At 40.3% G+C, this 11,963-nt stretch overlaps 1 protein-coding gene across 4 annotated transcripts; it reads right to left on the reverse strand.

The window, feature by feature from the left end:
• Positions 1-111: 111 nt before the first annotated feature.
• Positions 112-7,914, reverse strand: LOC147323015 (uncharacterized). 4 transcript variants are annotated; one of them, XM_086303086.1, is made up of 4 exons: positions 4,754-5,775; positions 4,510-4,603; positions 3,667-3,858; positions 112-3,502 (listed from the first exon to the last, which is right to left on the reverse strand). In XM_086303086.1, the coding sequence occupies exons 1-3, from the start codon at positions 5,135-5,137 to the stop codon at positions 3,674-3,676; spliced, it is 663 nt and encodes a 220-aa protein (XP_086159212.1). In that variant the 5' UTR covers positions 5,138-5,775; the 3' UTR covers positions 112-3,502; positions 3,667-3,673. The 4 variants fall into 4 exon arrangements, with proteins under 4 accessions (XP_086159212.1, XP_086159213.1, XP_086159215.1 ...); XM_086303087.1 differs by lacking the exon at positions 112-3,502 and adding an exon at positions 7,788-7,914 and having other exon boundaries at positions 3,542-3,858; positions 4,754-5,433; XM_086303089.1 differs by lacking the exon at positions 112-3,502 and adding an exon at positions 7,788-7,879 and having other exon boundaries at positions 3,542-3,858; positions 4,754-5,401.
• Positions 7,915-11,963: the final 4,049 nt, after the last annotated feature.

Genomic DNA, 11,963 nt, shown 5'->3' on the forward strand with positions numbered 1-11,963 from the left:
GTGGAGTACTTTTATAAAATATTAACTAAATAATTGGTTGAGTACTTACCATTCACAAGTTCCAGCTGACATTTGCATAGATTCTGAGAACAGTGAAAATTTGTGTGCAGTAGTTCAGTGATGAAAAAAATATTTAATTGAAACCCTTTCAGTGTTAGTTTGGCCAGTTTACCTGGTGAATTAGGAATATTCTGATGTGATATTTTTGCGTTTCCTGCTTCCCATTTCTAGAAAGTGTAGTCGTTTTGCAGTTGACAAGCAAAATGTTAAGGATTTACTGGCTAACTAATGTAACTGAGGAGTTTTACTTTACTGTATTTCATTTAAAAAAAACAATTAAGGCAATATAATGAGATTGCAGTGGTGGAATTGAGTGGTATGGTCTAATATTTTAAAAACCCTTACAAAAACTGCTCTTTTTTCCATACTGATCTGCTGATAACACGCTCAGCAACAGCATTTCCAACTGTGAAATGCTTTTTTATTCATTCAGGTGAATGCAAGTAAACCTTCTTCTTTTTCTGTTAAGCTGCAGACGTGCTCTTACCTTTAAGACAACTGTAGTAAAGTTAGTTCGTCTGAACAGTTAACATATTTTCCATTGTGACTTATCACCTTCTGCTGCTTCATTTGAATACAGTCCTCCAGGCTACAGCTGAATGTAGGCCTCGTTTAAACTTTGCTCCAATATTTGCTTTTCAACAGACAAACTTTTTGAGCTGCATTTTTTGCATTACATTACTTCTGATGGACAGCCTCAGGCCACTAGAAAACTAAAAAAAACACACACATTACAAAAAACATGCCATAAAAGAAAAGCAGAACAACTGCAATTATTAACACGCTCCTTCTTCACATGGAAATGTGATCTGCAGTAATCCAACTGTTTAACTTGGCAGCCTAATGCAGCTGTTGGCAGTTGGGATTACCTTATGTTGTGGTAGCAAGACTACAAAGACAGGGAGGAGTCACTACGGTGAGGTATACTGACTGTTCATCAGTGACTGCATTTGCAGTGTCTGCAAACATCTGGAAGATTATTGACAAACCCTGATGGTTTTCAATTCCACATTTTGCTTCAGTGACACATATACACAGGCAGAGAGACTCACAAGGTTAAATGATTGCAGTTATGCTATCGCAGTGCATAGATACTGGATGTTTATATATCAGGTGATGATTCCTCATTTGGGTAGGTAGGAATACATAAAAATTTAAAACGATGTTGGGGAAGGGCTTAAAGTAATGGGGCAATGGGCTTGTCGCTTCAAGCTACCTGCTTTTAACATTTGAGTTTTGGTGTTTTGAAATTCAATGTGGCGAATGAGAGGTGACTCTGACTGTGAATCTGAGACACAGTGCAGGCTCGTGGGATAGCAATTTGTCAGTCATAAGACTGACCCTGCTTTATCCTCCCTTTCGACTCTAAAGGCACCCATAATTTCCAGAATTAACATCACGTTTGATTTGGGGAGGTCTGAAGCTAGTGATGGAGAACATAATCTGATTAGAAAGGTGTTTACTGAGTTCAAAGGTCAGGAGTGCCCGAGGGCTGTTTTCTCATAGACTTCTACAGTATCAGCACAGTATTCAACAGTATCTATCTTTTAGAAACCACAGGAGTTGCTCCTGACTGGCCTCCACATATGTGGACATCACATTTTGGGTTATTTAGACCAAAATACTAAATTTTGCTCTACAAGGGCCTGATATCTTGGCTCTTATTTTTCTTAAAAACAAAAATAAGGTAAAAAATCCCCAATCAGCCCAAATATCAAAGAGAAATTAAAAATGTGTGCCGTGGAAGAGTTCGGGTCTTAGGAGGTTAAGACACATCCACATTGGCCTCACTTTTCAGATCTGGACACTATGAACCAGTTATGCGTTCATAGCTTTGTATGCTTATTCTTACTATATGGCCTACACACTCACAAGACCTAAACAATGGTGTTGCTGTTTGTGACGAAACAAATCTCTAGAAAACATACAAAACCTCATGTCTATACACAGAAACCACACTGCTTCATGGCAGTTGGCCACTACATTTTTTCTATTCAACAAGTTAATGGCTAATGGATTTCTTATTATTTTAGTTACTCCCTTTAGGGGTCACAGTGGATTATCAGCCTCTATCTCACTCTATTTCTATCATCCACCTTGGTCACTTCAACCCACTACTTGTCTTCCTTTTCTCCATCCATGAATCTTCTCTGAGGTCTTCCTCCTTTCCTCCTGCCTGGGAGCTTCATCTTCAACATCTTTGGTCCAATCTTTCCTCTGCACATGCCCAAACCATCTCAGCCTCACCTCTTTAACTTTTTCTCCAAACCTCTTAGTCTGAGCATTAACAACATTAGCACAGTGTTGGGATGTCACAGACACAGCAACGTTACAGGTGTGAAGCTCCCAGCTTTTAGAAGCAAACACTTCCAGCGTTTGATGCCCTTGAGCAGCTTGTGTGCGTTTGTGTGTGTGTGTGTACTTCTATTACTCGTGTTGTGGGAACATAAACCTGTTTACACAGTCACACAGTGGGGACTCGCCTCCCACATAAGGACAAAAGCCCCAAAAGTCCACATAATGTCAATCATTAGAGGATATTTAGGAGGACGCTTGGCTTAAGGTTACTATAAGTCTCATATAAATGAATATAAATGAATGGGATTTATTTTGATATCTCCTAAAGAGTGTGTGTGTGTGTGTGTGTGTGTGTGTGTGTGTGTGTGTGTGTGTGTGTGTGTGTGTGTGTGTGTGTGTTTGTGAACAGTAAGACAGGTCCTGCCAGGTTTCCTTCCCTCCTCAGCTACATTGTATCTAATCAACCAAACCTTGCTGAAGTTGCCTCTGTGGAAATATTATCTTTGCGCTTTAGTGTGCACAGTTTCTGCCTCCATTGGCCCTAAGGCTTACACTGTTTATTTTACCACAGCCGCTGATATGTTCTGAGCTCAACACACTTCAGTAATGAGGCAAGCAAACAGGGCCCCCGCAAGCATGCTCTGTTTGAGCAAAACAAACCATATAAACAACATATTTTCTTCAACACCAACATTAGCCTGAAAACTACAGCAATTTAAAGATAAAGTGCGACTGCAGAAGCACACAGGAGTTTGTTAAACACACATAAGTTTCTGTTTCTGTTTCCTACATCGAGTCCAAGGACGCAACCTGGCATAAAGAGTAGCTTCCAAAGCAGTTTGCAGCTGGAAAGGCACCAGCACTCTTATGCAACTCTTATTTACCGTTATTTGACATCATGGGCAGTAATCTTGTCATACCAACAACTGTGAAAACTGAATGCGCTGTCAGAGAGTCCTGCTCGGCTGTGATGTCATGAATGGCAAGTGCGCTGAATCTATTTGGAGCAAAGACGGAGTGAAAAAAAAGCTATTAAAATCCCTGACTCATCATAAAAGGGGGAGGGCGGGTAGGAGATGAGTTAGGGTGAAGAGGAGAGATCTGGACGGTTAGTCAGTTTTTCCATTAGGCCAAGGCTGGCTCTCTGAAAGAAAAACAAGTGTGGATGTCACATTAGGCCATGGCGACAGTGAGATGGCCTTAGGCTGAAGGCAGACATTCTGATAGAAAGGCTGTCTTTACTTTACCACGTTTCATAAAAATCACCACATGCAGCTCAGTATGTGTGTGCATTTGCGTGTCACTCACCCTTATCTCACTCGAGGTCGGACTCAGTGACATAGGTGAGGAAAAGGCAGGTTTGGGGTAGACAGCCATTCTCTGGTCTGGACTGGGCAGTCCGGTTATGTGTCTGCAGTAGGCTGTAGGGATGAGAGTGCCCGTCATACTGAAAATGGCAGCTCTTCTCCAAAGCCGAGAAGTCATCCTCCCATTCGAAGGCTGCACGCAAAACCAACCACATGTATAATTAGCCACACTGACAACTGTGTGATATCCTGCAGTGCACGGTGCAACCCTTGGTCTTTTTACATTGTCATAAGCCTTTTGTTTGATACAGATAAAAAGATAAAACTGTTAATAACACTGCCAAATATTATTTAGAATTATACTGCTGTTGCTGATGGTGATAACATCACCATCATATTTTATGAGCTCATTGTTCCATCTCTCTGTAAATAAAAAGGAAAAAGTAATGTAAAAAAAAAACACAGTAACTTCAGTGTAGCATTACTTCAGTCAAACTGATGACATGGCTGATACCCTTATCTCCGTCAAATTGATAACTGTCATGTACGTCAGCCTTTCTACAGCTTCATCTGCAAGCCACTTTGCAACCCACCTCGAGCCCAGCTCCTTCTTTTCATGCCGACCCCAATTTTGTTGCTATGGATACCTGCAATAGTGAGGTATTGCTACTGCTCTCTCTGGCTCAGCTTTACATGATGATACTACTAAATATAAATTACAGCATGAATGAATGTGTTAAGTAAAAGTGCAATATGTTTCACTGGTACAGTGTGTGTTTTGTTCTTTTTCTAAATAATGGCATACAATCTACAAAATCACTTGTGTAATTCTTGAAGACATTACCATTATCTTCTAATGTGACGCCTGGCAGGTTGGAGGAATAGCTGCTCATCAGAGACGTGTAAGACTCAAAGTGCATGTCCAGAGTTGGACTCTCCTAAGAATAAACAGGAAGTATTCAGTATTCAGTAACATGGTTGAAACAGTCCTGTTAAAAACATTTAATAAACACATTATTAGCTACAAAAAGATAAAAAGCCTCAAAATGCATTAAAATAAAGGTTAAAGTAGAACAGGAAATCAGTACCTGATCAAACAGGTAGACAATGACATCATCATCAAATGACACACTCTTCCTTATTTTCACTTTCCTGTCCCGTCCACATGATTCTCCTGGATGATTGTAGTTTTGAGAGGATGTTGGAAGTCTTCTTTGGTTGGCAGTATTTAAATTGTCTCTGTCAACATTTTCCCTCTGGTCATTCTCAGAGTTAGTGTTCGGACAGAAGGGGCATTGGGCAGTGGAGCTTTTCATAGCTGTCGTATTGTTGTTGTCACTGATAAGACAATCACTATTCCCAAGAAAAGTATTGCAATTCTGCAAGGAGTAAATGTCATTAAAAAGTTGTGCTGGCATACAGTCATCGCTGAAACTGATAAACTTATTGTGGTGATCTTGGCGGGCGGCCATATTGAATTTTTTTGTGTTAAAACTGTGTCCCACACATTTAAACTAAGTCTTGTCCAAGTGGGGAATCTGTACCAAAAAGATCAAGCAAAGCAAACGCTAGTTGCTTGATCCGTCGGCGCTGGCGACAGAGGGAGAAGGATGATGATGCTGTTACCAAGCTTGATCTGGAGTCAGTGTTCCTCCACGGTTTACAGGTTGAGCAGCATCTTTGAAAGCAGAAGCAGGTGACTGGTAGTCCCTCCTCGTCATCCTGTATCATCTGACCTGAGGACATCCACAAATGAAGCTCTTCATCCCTGTATGAATGATTCACAATGACTCAAACAGCTTCACCTCAAACTAATTAACGCACTAACCTACTGTCTGACCACCTACATGTGTTTCTTGCCTTGGTGTTGTTGTGGTGATGTTTGTGCTCTCAGCATATTCACAGATTGGCAAATACTTCAATGAATACAGAGATAATACAAATTATATTAAAATAAAATTCATTATGTAGGCCAATACACTCACTATGTTATAGTTATAATTTAAAAAAAACCCAATCTATATAGAATATAATTTTACTGTTTGCTCATTTTGTAAATTCTTGTAGCCAAACTGATTTTACCAGCTACAGAGTACCAATGTTTGTTCCACTTATTTACAGGTTTATTTACCTAAGAATGTATTTATTTACCTTGAGAATCTTAAAAAGCATATAGTGAAATGATAGTTGGGAGTGGAACAATTTATTATATTTTGTACATTTAGCATACACTAAATCCAGACATGTGACTAATGAAAGAAAGAATCTTAAACTTGTGACTCCCTAAGTTCTACTTGGAGTATTAGAGGGAGGGGGCACTGCAAATCATCATAAAGTGATTTACCTTTATCCTATGATGTAATATTTCTATCCTATTAGAAGACTTTACACTCCTACATAGCACCTACTTGAGGTGGTGCATTGATTTAAATACAGAAGTTTCACCCTTGCAAATATTTTTGCAAGGAAGCACCCCCCCCCCCCCAAATTCATGCAGCATGACCAAAGATTTGATTCTGCAGTCATGACAGAATAAAGATGGGAAGAAAGAAGTAGTGTGAGGACCAAGCTACAACACGCATGCCTTTATTTACACCTCCAAATAAGTCCATATAACAACATTGGACCGTCACTGCAGTCCAGTAGGGTTGGAGAGGCATGTAGCAAAGGAAGAGTCTGAAAATTATGTGAATAACATGTTTGAAGTCATCAGATTTTTATTATTAATCCTTTATTTATCCAGGTAAAAAATCTCATTGAGATTAAAAATCTCATTTCCAAGAGAGACCTGGCATCATGGCAACAAAAGTCACATACCACATAGGTATATAACATTTAAAACAAATGTCAACCCAAGATCTCACTTGAGAGACTGGTGGCTTCTTTTTCTTTCTTTCTTTTTTAAAGAATGGCGCACTGTCGTTCCTGAATAGTTCGAGAAACAAAGAAAATCAATTGCAAGGAACAATGAGGCTGTTCTGGAGGTCATGCTGGTACACTTAATATTGGGTTTTCCTTTAATATGTCACCAATCTCCACAGTTTCATCACCTACCACCTAACGGTGTTGATGGCACATGCCAGTTAAAATTAAGTAGTCAGTGCTCAGGCTCAAATTGCCTTTTAAAAATTATGCCCCAGTAGCTTAAATATTGAAATGGACTTTTTATCGCCTGGCCAAAAACATTTGGATGTTGATGGTGTGAGAATGGAACCTGTCGCAATTTTAAAAATATGACTAAAAATGACATGCATGCTTTTTCTAATTAGGATTCTCTTTTGCGTCTCCTCTAAATACAATTCCTTGGCAGTGTCAGCTTATTAAGGGTTCAGTTGCGGTACCCAGACATCCATTCAGTGTCTCTCAATAACAGGATGTGCTGAAACTGATTTGTCAGCCTTTGCCCGTTGGCTGAAGCAGCAACCGCAGATGCACGCATGCACACAAACACGTACATTATTTGAACACTCACTCCTGAGCCTGAATAAATATCGAAGCCCATCCGTCCACGGAGACAAAGACGCAATAGGAAACTTTCACCGCTCTGCAGTAACCAAGCAACCACTGGATGAGTGACTCAGGAAAGGAAGAGAGGAGCTGACTCACAGCAGCTGTGACGTAAACGATGTGAAAAGACACACACACACTCTCATGGTCGCACACACACGTATGCAGCAGGCCGTAAAGCCTGTAATCTGCCCTGTTTCGGGTAAATTAACACCTCACTGTGTAACAGGTGGACAGACTCGGGATAAGATTATAAAACTTCCAACCAGCCAAACCATGAACAGATACCTCAGTAAGAAAAGGAAAACACTGCACATTACACCCTTAGTGTCTCCAATTACTACACAGACTCCAAGGCATTATTAAAAAGCAAATGATACCTTTTCCTTATTCCTTTGTTAGTGCATTTCCTCTTAGAAAGCAAGTTTAAACTATCCAATGAAATCACCAGTGCGGCTCCACCCCCGAAATGTTTTAACTCCGTAAAAATAAAGAGAAGAACCTGTTTATCAATTTATATGCGTTGCTGCATCATGACACTGCATAATGTGTTGCACCATAATCTCTGAGCAGCAGCAGCAGGCATGCACAGTACCAGCACATGTCTTTTCTTACCTTGCATTCAGTCGGCCCAAGTAAGTCCCCTGATTTTAATGCATTGCAGGAACCTTATCGAGGAAAAAACAAGAGAGATAAGCTAAGCATACTGAGACGAGAGAGAGAGCGAGAAGAGACGGAGAGATGCACAGAAAAGCAGTTGGTGGGGGTTGGATGTGCAGTACACTCTTCCGGGAGAATTCCCGGCAGCAGAGTGCAGGACGGGGATCAATAACTTATCCCGTCTAATGTAACACATCTGTCCTTGCTGATGGAGAATAGCAGCAGAGTGAATGTCACAGTGACATGTAGACTTATAGAAAATCTGTGATACTTTGTGGCTGTTACATTATTCTCAAAGATGTTACAGCATAAAATATGTAAACACGTGTGTGTTGGCAGCATTTCTTTACACTTTAAAATAAAACGATAAAGCATTTCTTTATGTTTTCCTAGGGAAATGGAAAATGGGTGCAATGATTTGTTGAATTATGTGCAAACATATATGGAGAAACAGTACATAAAGAGCCTTTTGTTCTGCCCTCTGTCGAGATGATCCCACAATGCTTGAATAATGTTGATGTCCAGGCTCTGAGGATGCCAATTCATTCTTTTGTCCAGGTGCGCCTTTAATGCACTGGCAAGGTTTTTGCAACCACTGTCATGTTGAAAAACGAAACTATGAAACTGTTGTCAGTCAAACTCTTCTAAGATGTATTACAGTATTGAATAGTGGATCAAAACCTGACGGTACTTTTATATGTTCACAGTTACACAACTTTTAACAAGACCCTCAACATCACTGGCAAAAAGCAAAAAACGCAACTCCAAACCATCACAGTGTTTTCACGTGGTTGTACCTCTCACTTTCCTCTCTCCTGAAAAAGAGCAGTGCAGCATTTTCCAAGATTTACATGAGAAGTAATTTTGTGACACACTACACTGCTGACATGCACACAAAGTAGGGCAAGTCAAATCTCAGAAGTAGAACCATTTACAGCTTAACCTTAATATTTGCATATTTGCCAACAAAAGTGTTTCCCTTGAAAAAGGAGTTTCAAATAAAAACACAACATGACCAAAAGATAACTTCATGCATTAGAATAAAGTGTCCAGTTTGTGTCTGACCTGCTGAAGATAAAAAAAAAACAAAACCTGTCTCCTTAGCAGTGATCCTAAGAGTATATATTCCACGCATTTGTAAGGCCAAATACTTGGAAAGACCCCGACAGTCTCATGAGTATTGTTTCAACAATGAATAGCGCTCCCTCTAGAGGTTGGAAGCAGAATAGCAGGCAGTTTTAGGAGCCGTTCCTACTGAAAACTGGAGACCTGGCATAAAAAATAAATACATTCAAACCCCGATATAATAATATGAAATACACTTCCTACTTTATACATATTAGACTGCTAATGTTGCTGTAGGCTATAATATGTTTCACCTAAAGATGGAAATAATATTAAAGCTGCTTCTGCTGGATCATTGCAGCTATAAATAATATGTTTACCACAGCTGTTGACACTGCTTCTGCACATTGTTCCCCTTTTTTTCTGGTTTTACTTTTTATTATCACCATACAGCTTTTCTGTTGACTTAGTCCTCCCCTTGGCAACAAAATCACTGATGCTGGAGTTCTGCTTTACACACCCAGACAGCATCAGGATGTTGTTCCCAGGAGGAAACAGCATTCACCATTCAGTCCATCTCTGCTTTTCAATAGGAAAAAAAAAGGATGTGAACCAAGCCAAAGAGACGGACAGATGGTGTTTCCATACAGAATCCATCCTTTTTGCTTATTGCCAAACTCCTCCTTCCGCTCATTTCACCAGTGTAGAGTCGTCTTCCCGGGAATCATGTCGCACGGCAACCTTCATCCATATCAGGTCAGCCAGGGCACCCTGACTGCTTACAGTACAGTGTTTCAGTACAGTCAACGTTTTATTTGACTGGACTTAGCAGTACATATGAGAATGTGATGGAGTGGCAGAGCTGAAAGCCTTCTCACTGGCACAAAATGCGAGCTTGTTCCGCTCTATTTCACGTTCTATTTTCACATTGGAGCAATGATGAATGTGTCCTGTCTGAGTTTCCCATAATCAGATATGTCGACAGCTTCTGCATCCAAATGTCAGATGTATGATGCAGCTTTAGTTTCGATCAAACAGGAAGAAGGCCGGTAGCTGTATTTTATTATTTGCTGTAGTTTATTATTTCTCTAAAGTACTGGAGAAGTGATGATAGTCAAGCTGGCTTATTTTGGGCCAACTCATCATGGCACAACCTGTGACATCGTTTGGAGCAGGCATCAAGAAGTGAAGGAAAGGAAAGACAAGAATTAGAACTGTGTTAAGCTCAAAAGGGGGGACACAGTACAACACTGACTTGACACATGTGACTTGAAGAGCTTTTGAAATTCATAATTGGCTAGTTTGGACTGGCTTTGGGTCACCGCTCCAATTGAGTTGTAAGGAGCACAGTGCATGCCAAGAGATCTGTGCGACTATCCTTTTACACTGTAGGCGCAGAATCATCATATTCAGCCGGCAGACGGCAAGTGACACCAAACAATCCGTGAGAGGAGGGTAATTGGAGATCACTGGGCTTATTCTGAGCATGCCAAGTACACGGTGCTCAAGACCCCTGAGAGAAACATATGGAGCTCCAGTCCCTAAAGCCACTGTCTTGGCAGCCGTGGAATGAGACACGGCAAAGCACTGTGGGTAATGTACAGCAGCATCGAATGCCGCTGGTGCTCTTTGCAGCCTTTATTTGGACACGGCTCGGTCTCATGGGCGCAGATGAGAGAAGCTGAGAGGGAGTGAAATGCTACACTAAAAAAACATCATAAAACGTAATAAATATGTCACCCTGTTGGTTTAAGGTGTGCAGTCCTAGCAGTAATAAAACTGTAACATCCTCTTTTTTTGGAAAACTGTTTGAAGGAAAAGCCGGTGTGCCAGCTCTGCATCTGTGAAATGAATGACTAAGCTGCTTCGCATCAGCTGTACAGTGCACAGCTCCCTTTGCAGAGAGAAAATATTTTAATAGTGGCTTTTATATGAACACATGAGTGTGTAATCTGTCTCAGATCATAGGCCCTCTGTTGACAGCAGTACACCTGCTCTTCCAGATCTCTGAGAACACTGCCAGTCTGTCTGAACTAGCCAGTGCCAGGGGGCATACTGCATTGGGGAAGGCGTGACTGTGTGTTTGAATAAAAAAGAAGCGGACAGACAGATATAGGATCAGACAGGAGTGTATGAGAAGCTCGGATCTTTGTCAGCTGGGTAGGGATGAGGTGGAGTTGGGTGGGATCTATCTGAACTCATTCTTTGGTGATATGAGGACATAAAGTGTAATATATTAGTCTAAAAACTGTAGGCTACTTCAAGAATGACTTGCACAGGATGGGAAATGTGAATCATTTTAATATATCCATACTTTAATTAGATATTTAAGCCACGAGCCCATTATTGTTCTATTTTGGGCATGTCAAACATTTGGCCTCCAATCTGATACCCAAATCTGGCTCTAGCTTTTTCAGTAAATTTAAACATTTGTTTATGCCATTTTAAGCTCAAATAGTTGAGATATTTCTTTCGTTTACTACAGAAGCATTTCTTTCTCATGTAGAAAAACTGGTGTATACTGTTGAAACTGAACCGCTTTATCTCATATTAAGATCTCTGACAGATTAAATGTGTGATTAAACTTCTTTGCACTGAAAGCAGGGGGGTTTCGCCGATCTGGCCCACTTAAGGTCAAAAGTGGCGCATGGTGCAGAATTGCTTTGACATCCCTGTTCTACTTCCTTGGGATTACTAATTAGACCTGGCCTCTGAATTTGACTCCATAACCACTAAATAAAGGAAGAAGTGAAAAATATGAAGTGAAAAAAAGTTGAATGACTTTGTTTAAGGAAAATGACATAAAAACACAAGTTTGCTGATGCAAAGGAGCTGACCTTTATTAAAATAAACTTTACCTTTAACATTTTTTTTCTTAGTGATTAAAGAAAATCACACATTTAGGCTTAAAAAATGTTCATCTTATGAAGTGGATGTTTTTTTTTAAATACTGGTACAGATCATAAGAAACATTGAAAACAGGAGAATAGTCCAGCCTCCTACCACTTGGTGGCAGTAGAGTGTAAAAGTTAGCCTCAAGTGGCGTATTAAAAATTGCTAAGTACT

This window comes from Aulonocara sp. 'chitande type north' Nkhata Bay, linkage group LG8 (genome assembly GCF_057382095.1).
Source record: "Aulonocara sp. 'chitande type north' Nkhata Bay isolate Kocher_YH1m ecotype deep benthic linkage group LG8, A_spYH_male_GT1.1, whole genome shotgun sequence".
NCBI lineage: Eukaryota > Metazoa > Chordata > Actinopteri > Cichliformes > Cichlidae > Aulonocara > Aulonocara sp. 'chitande type north' Nkhata Bay.

What these genes read in the sequence shown, in the direction of transcription:
- LOC147323015 (XM_086303086.1), bottom strand. Translation starts at nt 5,137, where the DNA reads ATGGCCGCCCGCCAAGATCACCACAATAAGTTTATCAGTTTCAGCGAT. An exon ending in TTGTCTACCTGTTTGATCAG is followed by an intron (nt 4,604 to 4,753) that starts GTACTGATTTCC and finishes GTTTATTCTTAG; the next exon opens with GAGAGTCCAACTCTGGACAT. An exon ending in CGTCACATTAGAAGATAATG is followed by an intron (nt 3,859 to 4,509) that starts GTAATGTCTTCA and finishes TTTTGCGTGCAG; the next exon opens with CCTTCGAATGGGAGGATGAC.